Below are 17,457 nucleotides of genomic sequence, written 5' to 3'. Positions count from 1 at the left end.
ATTCCATATTACATATTAAACAGTTATTGTGATAACTGTTTCCATTTCTGTTGGAAGATTGAATGTTGATAAATGGTTTCTAAGAAAAATCAATTAAAAGAGATACAGCAGGAGCAATAAGTGTCCAGCTGTTGGTTTTGGCTCAGGTCATGATCTCACTGTCAGGGAATTAAGCCGCTTGTGTGCTCCTCAATCAGCCTGGAGTCGGCTTGAGGTTTTCTCTCTCCTCGCCCCCACCACCAGGTGCTTGCTCACTCACTCTCTGACTCTCTAAAATAGATAAATCTTGGGGCGCCTGGGTGGCTCAGTGGGTTAAATAAAGCCAAAGCCTCTGCCTTCAGCTCAGGTCATGATCCCAGGGTTCTGGGATCGAGCCCCACAGCGGGCTCTCTGCTCAGCAGGGAGCCTGCTTCCCCTTCCTCTCTTTCTGCCTGCCTCTCTGCCTACTTGTGATCTGTCAAATAAATAAATAAAATCTTAAAAAAAAATAAAATAGATAAGTCTTTAAGAAAAAAAGATACAGTAAACTTATGAAGCATATAGGCTAGGATTTAGTGATAATAGCCAGTTTTTTAGTTTACTTATAAGATTTATTTGAGAGAGAGAGTGTCGGTAGGGGGAGGGACAGAGGGAGCAACTTCAGGTAAGCTCCCTGCTGAACGCAGAGCTCCGTGTGTGTGCTCAATCTCTCTGACAAGGAGATCATGACCTGAGCCTAAACCAAGAGTTGGAGACATAACTGACTGAGCCACCCAGACACCCCAATAGCCAGATTTTTAAAATTTTGTTTTTAAGCAAGTAATAATAATTATAAAATGTCTATGTATTTAACTCTAGCAGTGGTTCTTTTTTTCCCTTAAGATTTATTTAAATATTTCTTTATTTATTTGAAAAAGAGTGAGCATGCAGAGGGAGGGACAGAAGGAAACGCTTAAGATCTCAAGCAGACTTCCCAATGAGTGCAGGGCCTGACCAGGGCTCAATCTCACTACCCTGAGATTATGATCTGAGCCACACAGGTGCCCCTATAGCAGTGGTTCTTAAAGGGTGGTCCAGGACCAGTCCTCACCAGTACCCTTGCAGGGTTGCTTAAGGTCAAAGCTGTTTTTACTATAATACTGAGATGTTATTTGCCTTTTTCACTGCCAATTTCTCATGAATGTACCAGTGGTGATTTTTAGAGGTCACGTATGATATGTGCACAGCAGACTGAATGCAGAAGCAGATACGAGAATCCAGTTGTCTTCGATTAAGTCAGCTCTTAAAGAGTTTTGCAAAAACGTAAAAAAGGCAACTCTTATAAATTTTTTGTTTTGGCAAATGCAGGCATACCTCCACGATATTGCAGATTCAGTGCTAGACTACGGCAGTAGAGTGAATGTTGCAATAAAGCGAGTCAAATGAATTTTTTGGTTTCCCGGTGTGTATAGAAGTTATTCATGCTATACTGTGGTCTGTTAAGTGTGCAATAGCATTATGTCTTAAAGAATGTCCATGCCTTAATTTAAAAATACTTTATTGCTAAAAAATATGCTAACCATCATCTGAGCTTTGAGTGAGTTGTAATCTTTTTGCTGGTGGAGGGTCTTTCCTCGATGTTGATGACTGCTGATTGGTGGTTGCTGAAGGTTGGGGTGAATGTGGCAGCTTTTAAGATTTTACTTCTTTGTCAGAGAGAGAGAGTACAAGCAGAAGGACTGGCAGGCAGAGAGAGAAGCAGGCTCCCCACTGAGCAAGGAGCCTGATGCAGTACTTGATCCCCGGACCCTGGGATCATGACCTGAGCTGAAAGCAGATGCTTAACCAATTGAACCACCTAGGCACCCTCATTTCAGCAGTCTTTTTTTTTTTTTTTTTAAGATTTTATTTATTTATTTGACAGAGATCACAAGTAGGCAGAGAGGCAGGCAGAGAGGGGGAAGCAGGCTGCCTGCTGAGCTTAATCCCAGGACCCTGAGATCGGGACCTGTTGCTGAGTCACCCAGGTGCCCCCCGTCATTTCAGCAATCTTAACAGCATTGTCACCAGGTGTAGATTCCATCTCTAGAAACCACTTTCTTTGTTCATCTATAAGAAGCAACTCTTCATCCATTAAAGTTTTATCGTGAGAATGCACCAATTCAGTCACATCTTTAGGCTCCGTGTTGTAGTTCTCTTGCTCTTTCCACCTGCAGTTACTGTCTCCACTGAAGTGTTGAACCCTTTAAAGTCATCTGTGAAGATCAGAATCCATTTCTTTTAAACTTCTGATAATGTTGATATTTTAATCTCTTCCCATGAATCTTCTTTTTTTTTTTAAAGATTTTATTTATTTATTGGAGAGGGAGAGAGAGAGAGAATGAGAGGAGAGAGGTCAGCGGGAGAAGCAACTCCCCGCTGAGCAGGGAGCCAGACGTGGTACAGGGAGCCAGACGTGGTACAGGGAGCCAGACGTGGTACAGGGAGCCAGACGTGGTACTCGATCCCCGGACTCCAGGATCATGACCTGAGCTGAAGGCGGTCGCTTAACCAAGTGAGCCACCCAGGTGCCCGAATCATGAATGTTCTTGATGGCATCTAGAATGGTGAATCCTTTCCAGAGTTTTCAGTTTACTTTGCCCAGATGTTCAGAGGAATCACTCTCTATATCCAAGCATATATATCTTAGAAAATACATTTTTTTAATTATAAGACTTGAAAGTGAAAAAATACTCTCATCTTTGGGCTGCAGAATGGATGTTGTATTCACAGACATGAAAAGAACAATAATCTCGTTGTTCATGTCCATTAGAGCCGTTGGGTAATCACATGCATTGTCAGTGAGCAGTAGAATCTTTTTTCTGAGTAGTAGCTCTCAACAGTGGTCTCAAAATATTCAGTAAACCATGTTAAACACATGTGCTGTCATCCAGCCTTTGTTGCTCTGTTTATAGAGTATAAGCCGAATAGATTTAGCATAAATTCTAAGGGCCCTGGGATCCTTGGAATAATAAATGATGAACATGAGCTTCACCAAGAAGTCACCAGCTGCATTGAGTCCCTGATATTATGTCAGCATTTCTTTTAGGCTTTGAAGCCAGGCATTGCTTTCTCCTTTCTAGCTATGAAAGTCCTAGATGGCAACTTCTTCAAATATAATCTTGTTTTATCTACACTAAAAATCTGTTTGGTGTAGCCACCTTTGTTAATTATCTTAGGTCTTCTAGATAACTTGGCGGTAGCTTCTACGTCAGCACTTGCTGCTTTACCTTACCCTTTTATGTTATGGAGATTGCTTCTCAAATCACATGAACCAGCATCTGCTAGCCTCAAACTTTTCTTCTGCATGTTCCTCACCTCTCTTCAACCTTTGTAGAATTGAAGAAAGTTGGGGTCTTGCTCTGAATTAGGCTTTGGCTTAGGGAAATGTTGTGGCTGGCTTGATCTTCTATCCAAACCACTTAAACTTTCTCCTTATCAGCAATAAAGCTGTTTAGTGTTATCATTCATGTGTTCACTGAAGTAACACTTTGAATTTCCTTCAAGAAGTTTTCCTTTGTGGGGCACCTGGGTGGCTCAGTTATTAAGTGGCTGCCTTCGGCTCAGGTCATGATCTCAGGATCCTGGGATCAAGTCCAGCGTTGGGTTTCTTGCTCAATGGGAAGCCTGCTTCTCCCTCCCACTCACCCAGCTTGCGTTCCCTCTCTCTGTGTCTCTGTCAAATAAATAAATAAATAATTTTTTTTTTAAAGATTTTATTTATTTGTCAGAGAGAGAGAGGGAGAGCGAGCGAGCATAGGCAGACAGAATGGCAGGCAGAGACAGAGGGAGAAGCAGGCTCCCTGCCAAGCAAGGAGCCCGATGTGGGACTTGATCCCAGGACGCTGGGATCATGACCTGAGCCGAAGGCAGCTGCTTAACCAACTGAGCCACCCAGGTGCCCCTAAATAAATAAAATCTTTAAAAAAAAGAAGTTTTCCTTTGCATTCACAACTTGACTGTTTGGCATAAGAGGCCTAGCTTTTGGGCTACCTTGGCATTTAGCATGCCTTCCTCACTAAGTTTAATCATTTCTAGCTTTTGAAAATGACTCTTGCTTTCATTTAGAAATGGTTGTTATTAATTGGCCTAATTTCAGTATTATTTTTGTCTCAGTGAATGGGGAGGCCTAAGGAGGGGCAATTGGCCAGTTGGTAGAGCTGTTAGAACAAACACATTTATCGATTTAAGTTTGCCATCTTCCATAGGTGAGATTTGTTGGGCCCAAAACAGTTACAACAAGTAACTTAGTAACATCACAGATCTTGTTGTCCAGTCACTATTAAAAAATATAATGATAAAATTTGAAATGTGAGAATTCCCTAAATGTGACACAGAGACACGAAGTGAACAAATGCTGTTGGAAAAAACAGTGCCAGTAGACTTGATCAGTGTGGGTTACCACACATCTTCATCTAAAGAACAAAAACAAAAAACATCATGTGGTGAGCACAGTAAAGTGAAGCACAGTAAAACTAGACAGGCCTTTCAGCTGTTATTTATGTTAATGTGACTGGTTTGTGTGATACCCAGGTTTTAATTTCTAGTGTGGTAAATATCAGTAACTATACCCATGTTAAAAAGAAAAAAAGAGGCTATTGGGAATCCTCAATAATTTTTTGAGACCAAAAAGCTTGAAAACAACTGTTCTGTAGTAACTGGTTTCATAAGTTTCCTTTACGACCTTATGTAAAGCACTGGTTCTAAACTTGAGCATGCATTAGTCACCTGGAAGACTTGTTAAGATAGATTGTTGACCTGTTCCCCAGAGTTTCTGATTCAGTAGTTCTGAGATGGGGCCTGAGAACTAGTGTTTCTAACAAGTCCCTGGGTGATGTTGGCCTGGGTGTTGCTGTTGGCCTGGAAACTGTATTCTGAGATTCACTGGTATAAAGAAATATTGCTTATAATGAAGGAAACCTAGGTATTGAGTACCTACTTAATTTATGCTCATAACAACTTTGTAGGGAGTTAGGTGTTCTCCCCCTTTTTATTTTTATTTTTTTAAGGTTTTTGTTTGTTTTCTTTTTTTAATTTGACAGCACGAGCAGGGGAGCAGCAAGCAGAGGGAGAAGCAGGCTCCCCACTGAGCAGGAAGCCTGATGAGGGGCTCCAGGGGCTCAGTCCCAGTACCTGAGGATCATGACCTGAGCCAAAGGCAGACACTTAACTGACTGAGCCACCCAGGTGTTCCTCCCCCTTTTTATTATACCTGAGGAAATTGAAACTTGGGGACTCCAAGCTAGAAAAGTACAGCAGCTATTCAAGTCTAACTTCAGGCCTATTCTCTTTACATAAATTCCTTTTTTATCTTTTTAATTGGTGATGGCTTTATTGAGATCTAATTCTTGTATAATTCACCCATTTAAAGTATACAGTTCAGTGGTTTGTTTGTTTGTTTTTTTTAACACATTTATTTTGGAGAAAGCATAAGTGAGAGGGGCTGAAGGAGACAGAATATCAAGTTGACTCCCTGCTGAGCACAGAGCCAATGCAGGACTCAGTCTCGTGACTCTTGAGATCATAACCTGAGCTGAAACCAAGAGTTAGACGCTTCACCAACTGCAGCACCCACATGTCCCCATTTTTTGGGGGGTGGGGCAGTTGATTTCTTTTAGAGAGATGCACACATGAGCAGGGGTTGGGACAGAAGGAGAGAATCCTAAGCAGGCTTCCCTCCGAGGGTGGAGCCTGACAAGGGGACTTGATCACATGACCCCAAGATCATGACCCAAGCTGAAATCAAGAGTCAGGGGGCATCTGGGGGCTCAGTTGTTAAGTGTGTGTCTTCGGCTCCGGTCATGATCCCAGCGTCCTGGGTTTGAGCCCTGCATCAGCTCCCTGCTCGGCGGGAAGCCTGCTTCTCCTCTCGCACTCTCTCTACTCATGTTCCCTCTCTCCCTGTGTCTCTGTCAAATAAATAAAATCTTTTTTTTAAAAAAAGAGAAAAGATATAATCTCTCATCTGCCTTTTTACCTTCCTAGACTAGTGTTAGATGTGTGTCTGTAGGAAAAATTATATTTTTTTCAATTTACAGACTATACATGGCATCCTTTCATGGTGCTCTGTATGCTGAGGTAACAGCAACAAGAAATGAGCTGCGTTATCATCAGAAATGTGTGGTTCAGGCTATAGTGACCTTCCTTAGGTTAAATTACCAGGAATCTTGTGGGGGGTGGTTTTATTGGCTTCTTTTTTAAAACAAAAGTATCTTAGTTAAGCACTCTTTTTTTTTTTTTTTTTTTAAAGATTTTATTTATTTGTCAGAGAGAGAGAGGGAGAGAGCCAGCACAGGCAGACGGAATGGCAGCAGAGGCAGAGGGAGAAGCAGGCTCCCTGCTGAGCAAGGAGCCCGATGTGGGACTCGATCCCAGGATGCTGGGATCATGACCTGAGCCGAAGGCAGCTGCTTAACCAACTGAGCCACCCAGGCGTCCCAGTTAAGCACTCTTTAATGCTGCATTTCAGTAGCAATGTAGGGAGGACCCTCCAAAAGGGATTTCACAAGTTTTGTCTCTACTGTGTTTTTCACTAGGCTGTAGTGGGAGTAGTTTTGATCCTTGGTTGAGAATTGCACACCTGTGGAATGTACTTATCTTACTGATCTTTTAGAACATTGGTCCCCATACTTTTTATCACTCAGTCCATAGATAAACTATTCTTTGAACATACACCCAACTGTATTTTTATAAATTACCTACTGGTACTACTATACCAACATGCAAAAACAAAGTGGGTCACAGTTTAAAACAAGATCTGATATTTTCTTCATAGATACACTTGATGGCCTTGCTTTCTTTGGTAGATAATTGTTGCTCTGAATGCTGTGTGATGCTGGAGAGTTTTGCATTTGGTTTTGGGTATTGTGACCTCCTCAGAAGCTTTGGGTATGGCAGCCCCTCCTCCTCACCTTACCTAGGGAGCCTGCCTGAGATGGCTTCCTTTTGGGGCTGGATTCCTGATGTTGCCTTGTTCACTCACTGCCACATCTTGTCACTGCAGGTACAGGTGCAGGTACAACAGTCTCCGCAGCAGGTCTCGGCTCAGCAGCTCTCCCCGCAGCTCACGGTTCACCAGCCTGCTGAGCAGCCCATCCAGGTCCAGGTGCAGATCCAAGGCCAAGCACCACAGCCGGCAGCCCCTTCCATCCAGACCCCGTCTCTGCAGAGCCCCAGCCCTTCGCAGCTGCAGGCGGCCCAGATCCAGGTGCAGCACGTACAGGCAGCCCAGCAGATCCAGGCTGCAGAGATTCCAGAGGAGCACATCCCACATCAGCAGATCCAGGCTCAGCTAGTGGCTGGCCAGTCTCTTGCCGGGGGTCAGCAGATCCAAATCCAGACCGTGGGTGCCCTTTCCCCACCACCGTCTCAGCAGGGCTCACCCCGGGAAGGGGAACGGCGGGTTGGCACAGCCAGTGTCCTCCAGCCAGTGAAGAAGCGCAAAGTGGACATGCCCATCACTGTGTCCTATGCCATCTCAGGGCAACCGGTGGCTACCGTGCTGGCCATTCCACAGGGCCAGCAGCAGAGTTATGTGTCTTTGAGGCCAGACTTACTGACAGTAGACAGTGCCCACCTGTACAGTGCCACTGGGACCATTACTAGCCCTACAGGAGAAACCTGGACCATCCCTGTTTACTCTGCCCAGCCCCGTGGGGATCCTCAGCAGCAGAGCATTACCCACATTGCCATTCCCCAGGAAGCCTACAATGCAGTTCACGTCAGTGGCTCACCCACGGCCCTGGCAGCTGTAAAGCTGGAGGATGACAAGGAGAAGATGGTGGGCACCACGTCTGTAGTGAAAAACTCCCATGAAGAGGTAGTGCAGACCCTTGCAAACTCTCTCTTTCCAGCACAGTTCATGAATGGCAACATCCACATTCCAGTGGCTGTGCAGGCTGTGGCAGGCACCTACCAGAACACAGCTCAGACTGTCCATATATGGGACCCTCAGCAGCAGCCACAACAGCAAACTCCCCAGGAACAGACGCCGCCACCGCCGCCGCCGCAGCAGCAGCAGCAACTCCAGGTTACTTGTTCAGTAAGTGACGACTTACCGGTAGGGCAGCCTGCTCCCCCAGGGCCAAGTGCAACACAGAACTTCCTGGCAACCTCTGGCTTGTTTACTGCAATGATGTTGGTCTTTCAGTAGTATATTTAATATTTTAGTTGAGTTTGGGGAGGGGGAATAGAAGCAGCAGGTGAATGCTATAGAACAGGCAGGCATTCTGTCCTGGTACTTGGAGGTAGATGAAATGATCAGCAGCTGCTTTGGGGGTAGATGCCATGGATGCTTCTTTGTCATCCCTTTTTAAGAAGAATAAAGTTCTAGGGAAGGACTAATGGGACATGCCGAGTATTATCTGAGTTTAATAAGCTATTCTCTACACCACGAATGACTGAATCTAGTGGAACCCTTGTCGTTCAGTACACAGGCTATAAACTCATCCCAACGGAGAGGCTGTGAAATTATTCCTTTTGAGTTATCTGTGGACACACTGTAGGTGAATTAGCAGATGTAAAATACTTCCTGGTGGGCCTGTTAAAATTAATCACCTTTGGGAGTGTCAGATAAACTACCACAGTGGGGTTTTTTTTTATGTTCCTTAAATAATCAAGCCTTGGTTAATTTTCTATTATGAAAGCTATGTTGAAAAAAATGCTTAACTTTTTATTTTGAAATAATCTTAGACTTACAGAAAATAGAACTCTCTTGAAATTTCGAATTTAAAATTAGCTCTTTGGGGGCACCTGGGTGGCTCAGTGGATTAAGCCTCTGCCTTCGGCCCAGGTCATGATCTCAGGGTCCTGGGATCGAGCCCTGCATTGGGCTCTCTGCTCCGCAAGGGAGCCTGCTTCTCCCTCTCTCTCTGCCTGCCTCTCTGCCTACTTGTGATCTCTGCCTGTCAAATAAATAAATAAAATCTTAAAAAATAAAATTAGCACTTTTTTCTAATGTTAAGCCTTTTCTTTCTTTCTTTCTTTCTTTTTTTTTTTTTAAGAGGACGAGTGTTGGTGTGAGCAGGGGGTGAGGGAGAGGCAGACTTAAGCAGACTGTGCTTGGTGTGGAGCCTGACTCAGAGCTTGATTTTATGACCCTGAGATCATAACCTGAGCTGAAATCAAGAGTCGGCGGCTTAACTGACTGAGTCACCGAGGTTCCCCTAATTGTTACATCTTTTTAAGGATACCACAGAGGTGTGGATAAATTTATTCCTTGAGACTGTTAGCAAACTTTAGGGCTTCTGGTCTCATGGGACTGCTAAACGCAATGTGCCTCAGAGGGCAGGGGCTCCTGGGAATGCATGCAAGGAGCTGGTATAAACAGAGCACTATTAGACTAGGGACTGTACTCAGAAACTCAGGCTGTAAGCAGAGGCTGACAAAGCAGTTTCAGAGGCTGGTATATTATAGGTGACTTTTTATGGACTATTAAATATGCAGCTGCCAAGGCCTAGATGTAGAACTGTCATTGCTTCAGGTAGCTTATAGTCCAGTTTTGGAGTGATAATGCATGTTTCCTATTTTCTGAATTTCTTATAAGGCAGCATAATCAAGCGTGACGTGACGTTTTATGTTCCACACTCACAAAAACAAACTGGGTATTGAGAAACCATTCTAGGTTAAAAAGTCAACAGAGACATCTTTGTGGGAAAAGTGGCATTTGATCTCTGTAGCTTCAACTGACAAAAATGGAGCAGCATCCTGACAGAGCCAGAGATGGACAGAGGGGACATGGCCTAGTACAGCATGAGAGGGGGACTGTGGGAGAGGAGTTAGTACAGGGAGCAAAGGATTTATCTTCCCAAAGGGAAGAGTTGAGCTTGACCTGATCTGTGGTAGGAATTGTTTCCATAATCCTAAGAGTTGTGATAACAAGATCAAGTATGGATGTGTAGAATTAATTGCATGTAGGTGAAACCAGCCTGGAGAATTATGATGTAGCTCACCTTTTGCTCATAGGGATGGGGAGGATATCAGGCCTTTCCTCAGCTTTCCTGGTCCTTATCGTCTCAGTCTGCAGGTCAGGCCTCTTTTCATGCTCATCAGGCTCTGCAATTTCCATTTCTGGGCCCTTAAGCAAGAGAAGATCCTTTTGGGAGTTCATCTTAGTAGGCCCTTGTTCTTCAGAGGCAGTGTCTCCTTTGGGAAAGTCTTACAGGAATGAATGTCAGGTATTACCAGAAAAGGAAAATTTGAGAAGAATACCCATCATGTGGGAAAGGTGAGTTTGTCCATTTATACCACAAACATCCTTCTGCCCTCTGTATTGGGCTTAGTGCCAGGTGCTGAGGAACAGATATGAAAAGTTTCTGCCCTTGGAGTACTCGTAGTCCATGGGGAAGATAATTGTGCTGTGATGTGAGTTGAGCCCTAAGGAGAGCTGATGACAGAATATTGTGCTCTTCCCCTGGCATATCCTTTATGAAAGTTACCACATGCCTTTAAAACCAGATTTATGGTGAAACCTCCCTCCCTTGAGCTTACATCCACCTCTGTCTATGGCCCTGTTTCTCCACTTTGCTTTATTCCCAGAGTTCTCAGGCATTATCTGTACAAGCTGATTCTGCCTACTAACCAATTTTCTCTTCAATTTATCACTGATTCTGTTCTTGTCAAAGTCAGCAGTGACTTCTTGTGGCCAGATCCAACAGGCATGTCTGTTTTTATCTCATAACAACATGACACAATAGACCATACTTACCTTCTTGGAATTCTCTGGCATGGTTTTCATCCTATCCACCACTGTTTTGGGTTTTTTGTTTGTTTGTTTTTTTACTTCTCAGGAGAGTTTACTCGTGCTTTTATCTGAACCATATATATTCATGTTCCTCAGAACTCAGTACTAGCCTTCTTTTCTCTTTAAATAGTTTCTGTCTATGGCCGTGGTTTTCAGCACCCGCTAGACAGCTGGTGCCACTGAAGGTGATAGTCACTGGCAACATCTGCCAGGCACTATTTCAGTGTTACACAGGTCATTTAATTCACTCACCAACTTTATGAGGTATGCACTACTATCTCCATTTTATAGATGAAGAAAATGAGACACAGATTAAACAGCAAGACCAAAGCCATGGTTAGTAAATAAAAGAGTTGGGGTTCAGCCCCAGGTAGGCTGGCTCTGGAGCCCATGTCTTATACCCTGTGCTGCATTGAGACACAGAACTTTATCTCTAGACCGTGCCTTTTCCTTTAAACCTTTCTCATGCCTCCCGCAGCGTATTTTTCATTCACTTGGATTTCTTGAAGCTATCTCAGCCCTTCATTAGCATCACCTATTGAGAAATTCTCCTCTCGGGACACTTGGCTGGCCCACTTGGCTAGAGCATGTGACTCTCGATCTTGGGGTCATGAGTTCTAGCTGCATTTTGGTAATAGAGTTAACTTAAAAATAGATTCCTAGGTGGGTGGGTGGATGACCTGTTTTAAGAAACAAAAACAAGGGACGCCTGGGTGGCTCAGTTGGTTGGACGACTGCCTTCGGCTCAGGTCATGATCCCGGAGTCCCAGGATCAAGTCCCGCATAGGGCTTCCAGTTCCACGGGGAGTCTGCTTCTCTCTCTGACCTTCTCCTCTCTCATGTTCTCTCTCACTGTCTCTCTCTCAAATAAATAAATAAAATCTTTAAAAAAAAGAAAGAAAGAAAAACAAAATTTCCCTTCTCAGAAAGTGGTACCATCCCTACCCATTTGTTTAAACCGGAAACCCAAGAATCATCCTTGAGTCTGCTTTCCCTTTTCACAGCCAACTCGTCAACAAGCTACTTTGGTTCTACCACCACACTTCTCAACATTTCTTAAATCTTCTTCATTGCCATCCTAGTCCAGGCAACTAGCACCTTTGCCCGTCAATCCATTCTCCATAAATCAGAATATTTTTTTTTAATGTAGGATGATGTCACTTCCCAGCTTAAAACTCTCCAAGGACTCCATTATAAAGAGGAAGGAAAACTCTGTACCACAGTGTACAAAGCCCTACTTACATCTGTAGTTTTCGTCCTGGTTGGGATCACTACTACCCCACCCACTGACAAACATTTAGACATGTAAAAGAATTTTGTTGTCAAGATGCTTGGAAATGCTATATTAATGGGGGAAGGCACATAGTGAAGGGGGCCAGGCGAAAGACCAGAAGCAAAGTACTGCCCCGCATGCCCTGTCGCCCACCTACTTATTTAGTCAGACTCCTAGATTTGCAGCTTGGGTAGGTGGTATTGCCATTGAACAAGATAGGAAGGGAATAGATCTGGACAGGGAAAGTGTTGAGTTCTCTCCATAGATGGTAATCTGAGGTAGTTGTAAGATGGAGACATAAAGTACCCCCTGGGTATATTAATGGCAGATCTAGCTTGGAGCTGCATAGTTAGCAATCATTTCCACAAACATGGAAGTCTGAACTGGAAAAGTGGGTAAGACTCTCCAAGGAGATGGTAGTTGAACTGAGAAGTGTGCCTAGAGTGGAGCTCCTGGGTTGACAAATATTTAAGAGCCTCACACTGATACTTTTTTTGTGGTTTTTTGTTTGTTTGTTTGTTTGTTTAATTTTATTTATTTATTTGACACAGAAAGAGATCACAACTAGGGAGAGCCCGATGTGGGATTCAGTCCCAGGACCCCGGGATCCTGACCTGAGCCAAAGGCAGTAGCTTAACTGACTGAGTCACCCAGGCGCCCAAGAGTTTTTACTTTTATTCATTGATAAGGAGCTTTATGTGTCATAAATTATTTTGCCTTCAGTTTGAATGATTTGACATTCCTTAGCTCTTTGGGTAGGCCCTGGCGTGGAGAATTCCTCAAAGGAATTTGTTCAGAATATAGACTGGTGTGTGAGGCCCAAGAACCTATGCCTGGTATCTTTGTTGGTGTTTATCCCGCCCAGTATGGGGATTGTGATTGACACTCATGGACATTTCATGTGCCACTTTGTGTGCACAACTTGGCTTTTAGACCATTGAGGACAAGACAACTCTTCCTTTGGAGGCAGGAAGCTAGAGTAGTACCTCCTGTCTTCAGAAAATACCCTTAGGAGGGACGCCTGGGTGGCTCAGTTGGTTAAGCAGCTGCCTTCGGCTCAGGTCATGATCCCAGCGTCCTGGGATCGAGTCCCACATCGGGCTCCTTGCTTGGCGTGGATATATTCTAAAAGCATCCCAGATGTTTTTAAGTGCACTCAGGTTTAATGGTCATTACTCTGGACACTTGATAATTCAACGTGTGGTCTGCAGACCAGCTCCCTTACTTGGGAACTTGTTAGAAATGCAGAATCTCAGTTCCCACCTGAGACCTTTCAAATCGGAATCTACACTTGAAGAAAATCCAAGAATTTTTTTTTTTTTTTTTTTTTTTTTTTGTACTTTATAGTTTGGCAAGCACTGCTTTGGGCCAGTAGTTCTGAGTAGTGACTAAACTTTAGAATTGCCTTTTTATGTGGGAAGGTATTTGAAAGACTGTAATCTCTTTAAAAAGAGATCTGGGGTAGAAGCCAGGTATTGGTATTTCTAATTCAGGGATTCAAAAGTCCAGCCAGGGCTGAGAAGCATTGCAGGAGCCTTAACTGTTCTTGGGGTAAGGAGTAGAACTCCAGTGGTCTTTGAAAGTAGGATAACAAGTGGAAGAAAGATACTTTTTTAATACAAGAACCACAGGTAACATTTTTCTAGCATTTTTGTGGAAGGGTCTGGTGCAAAACAATACTGGCACATTTTGATGGTTTCTCTCTTACAGGCTCAGACTGTCCAGGTTGCTGAAGTTGAACCACAGTCACAGCCACAGCCTTCCCCAGAACTTCTGCTTCCAAATTCTCTGAAGCCAGAAGAAGGGCTTGAAGTCTGGAAGAACTGGGCCCAGACAAAGAACGCTGAGCTAGAGAAGGATGCTCAGAACAGACTGGCACCCATTGGGAGTGAGTGTTTATTGGTTGGGGTGGGGTGGACTGGACTCTGGCTAAAATGTAACGGTACTGAAACAGCAGGAGGACATGATGGCAGGAAAGTGGCGTCCTTTGGCTCTGGGGTTTAGGGATCACCATCTGAAATAATATGCCGAATTCAGGACAGGCAACAAGCAGACCTGACCTGCTGCACATGAACAGGATTTATGGTGTTTGCCCAAGACCAAGCATATTTGTACACATGGATTTCTGAAGTCAACCTAGCAGATCTGCGCAGAGTGAATTCTGGAAAGAGATAGGAACCAGTGACTGTCTTTAAGGCTCTTCTTCCTTAACATTATGTTTGTATTCTTCCTCACCTTACAGAGTATGGATTTTGCGGGTTTTTTGCTTTCATGTCTTGGCCCCAATAATAATTTTGAAGGTATGTGAGGTGGGGAGGATTGTGGGAAGGAAATCGTTAGTGTAAATAGGGCATACATGATTATTGTCTTAGTAGGCCAGTTCTGACCTTAGATGCAGGTAACTGTTTCTGTCCTAGCTCCCTGATGATCACTGTCTAACCTGAGCGCTCCCAGGGATATGAGCAGCCAGTTAAGAGGTTACTCTTGCCAGGACCCCCATTCACCTTTGGGGGTCACCTTTGGCTTGTGTTGCAGGGCGCCAACTCTTGAGATTCCAGGAAGATCTCATCTCTTCTGCTGTGGCTGAGTTAAATTATGGGCTCTGTCTAATGACACGGGAAGCTCGAAACGGAGAAGGTGAACCCTATGATCCAGATGTGCTCTACTATATTTTCCTGTGTATTCAAAAGGTAGGAAACAGACTCCAGAGGAACGTGTTCAAGCTGTGTTCCTGTTGGGTATTTGCTGGTTACTGAAATTAGTAAAATGATAAACAAGTGGGGTTTTTTTTTTTGTTTTTTTTTTTTCAATATTATTTATTTGACAGACGGAGATCACAGGTAGGCAGAGAGGCGGGCAGAGAGAAAGAGAGAGAGGCGAAAGCAGGCTTCTGGCTGAGCAGAGAGCCTGATGCGAGGCTCGATCCCAGGACCCTGGGATCATGACCTGAGCCAAAGGCAGAGGCTTTAACCCACTGAGCTACCCAGGCGCCCCTAAACAAGTGGTTTTAAGGAAGTTCTCTTTCAACTAATAATGAGTTTTTATTTTTTAAATTTTATTTTCATTAAGTAAATTAACATAGAGTGTATTAGTTTCAGGGGTGGAATCCAGTGGTTCATCAGTTGCACATCACACCAAGTGCTCATTATATCATGTGCCCTCCTTAATGCCTGTCACCCAGTAACCCATCCTCCCCCCACCTCCCCTCTAGCAGCCCTCAGTTTGTTCCCTGTAGTTAAGAGTTTCTTAGGGTTTGTCTCTGCCTCTGATTTCATCTTATTTTATTTTTCCCTCCCTTCCCCTATGATCCTGTTTTGTTTCTTAAATTCCACATATGAGTGAAATCAACTATATATTGAGTTTTTTTGATGTGCATTTTTAAAAATTGCAAAAGATCGAACATGTTTGCTTCAAAAAAATAAAATAAACATCAGCCATAATCCCATCATCTAGAGAAACTTTTGCTAAAATATTTGTTATAGTATCTGAGAGCCTTTTTAAAAAAAATACAAAGCATTTATATAATAGATTTTATTAAAGTAAATATGGTTTGCATAAAAGTAACTATCCAAAACAAAGTCTGGTATTAATATTCAGCTCATTTTCTCATTGTTCTCTGCATTAACACAAAATAATATTTGAGAATCTAGCTAGAATATGCAACTGTAGGTAGGCTTTGAGGACATCTTAGGTGCAGTGTAACAGGGAAACTTGATTTAGGACCCACAGTTCAGGAGAGCAGGGGTGGATTTCTCAGTGTGTGAGTGCTCTTGTGGTGAAGCCCTCAGTGTGATGGAGGAACGCTTGCTGGTTGGGATTCACCCTGTTGCCTGAGCCTAAGAAAAGTCTGCTTCCCTCTTTATTTCTCTTTCTTCCCAGTCACACAGGGCACTTGAGTAAATTGCTTTACATACTCGGTTTCATTCCATGCTCTCCCTAGTCCTGGAAGGCAGGCACAGTCATTTCCACTGACAAAAAAAACTGAGCCCCAGAAGTTAAAAAACTCGCACGAGTTACTTAACTTACACCATGGCTAATAAGAGCCTGGCCCCAGAGCCTGCGTTATGGTTTTTTACTACCACAAGACAATGCCCTGCCTGGGTGAAATAGTGTTTGCAAAATCTGTCCCATTGACCAGCTCTCCACAGAATGTTACCAGAGTCATTTCATATGATCTGAAGTATACTCTGGAAATGTCATATGCAGGACCTTTTTGACCTGTTACATTGTTTTGTTAAGGAGGCAGACGTGGGTAGGGAGAGATGATGATACTGGTAGCACAGTGTTTATTTCCCCTGAAAGTTTTACTCAGGAGATTATCAACAACTTTTACTGTTTTTCTTTTAGTATCTTTTTGAAAATGGAAGGGTTGATGACATTTTCTCCGATCTTTATTATGTTCGATTCACGGAGTGGCTACATGAAGTTCTGAAAGACGTTCAGCCCCGAGTCACTCCACTTGGTAAGCGTCTTCTTAGTCCTTGAATGTCTTTCCCACCTGGGTTTAAAAAAGGTCAGTTGCCGGTGTGGCTGCCTGTGATAAAGCGTGTGGGTGAGGAGGCTATAAATCCTAGGTACCAGCCTTAGCTTCTGTGCTGCTTGGCCTCGTATGCAAGGGGCACTGCATACCAGACAGAGAATCCGGCAGGTCCCAGTGTGGCAAGGACATGGGGCCCGGAGAGTTGGTGTACTCTTTTTTGTTTGTTTGTTTGTTTGTTTGTTTTAATTAAAATTTACTGATTAAAATTAGAATCACTGCATTAAGAATTATGAACTGTTTGATCTGTAGGTTACTCATGTTACATATTGGGGTTTTTTCCATGTGTTTGAACATGCACACAGATATATCTAGATGTATATATAGATACATAGATATTCTGCATATATAGAACATAATTTTTGCTTTACCCATATAATCACCTGAATAGCATGCGTCGGAAAGAACAGGAGTTTTACAGTAGAATGTCTGAGGTGTCTGTTTTGTTTTTTAATAAACTTTCTTCTTTTTAGAGCAATTTTAGGTATACAGAAAAAATGAGCAGGGCATAGAGAATTCCATAATACTCTCTCACACACTGTTTCTTCCTTTATTTAATACCTTGTATTGGTGTGGGGTATTTGTTATAATTGATGAGCCAATGTTGATATTAGTAACTAAAGTTGTAGCTTACATTAGGATTCACTCCTCCTGTGCTGCATTCTTTAGGTGTGGACAAATGTGTAATGACATATTTCTGTAATTACAATATCATACATAAGTTTCGGGTCTAAAATCCTCTGTGTTCCACCTGTTTATCCCCCTTCCCTCCACATCCCTGGCAATCACTGATCTTTTCACTGTTCCATAGTTTTGCCTTTTCCAGAATATCATATAGTTGGAATAATTTAGTATGTAGCTCTCTCAGATTGGTTTCTTTCACTTAGCAATATACATTTTTTTTTAAAG

The 17,457-nt window shown here is 43.2% G+C and overlaps 1 protein-coding gene across 2 annotated transcripts in view; it reads left to right on the top strand.

The window, feature by feature from the left end:
* QRICH1 (glutamine rich 1) overlaps window positions 1-17,457 on the top strand; it is a 53,493-nt gene that overhangs the window by 27,862 nt on the left and 8,174 nt on the right. For both annotated transcript variants that reach the window (XM_059389675.1, XM_059389676.1), the window contains exons 3-6: window positions 7,001-8,038; window positions 13,722-13,899; window positions 14,547-14,701; window positions 16,359-16,473. In XM_059389675.1, coding sequence (XP_059245658.1) covers window positions 7,001-8,038; window positions 13,722-13,899; window positions 14,547-14,701; window positions 16,359-16,473 — 1,486 coding nt within the window. The remainder of the gene's footprint in view (window positions 1-7,000; window positions 8,039-13,721; window positions 13,900-14,546; window positions 14,702-16,358; window positions 16,474-17,457) is intronic.

The sequence above is a fragment of the Mustela nigripes genome, chromosome 2, assembly GCF_022355385.1.
Source record: "Mustela nigripes isolate SB6536 chromosome 2, MUSNIG.SB6536, whole genome shotgun sequence".
NCBI classification, from domain to species: Eukaryota; Metazoa; Chordata; class Mammalia; order Carnivora; family Mustelidae; genus Mustela; species Mustela nigripes.
Note: the sequence above shows the minus strand (reverse complement) of the source record. Positions and strands in the feature narration are given on the sequence as shown.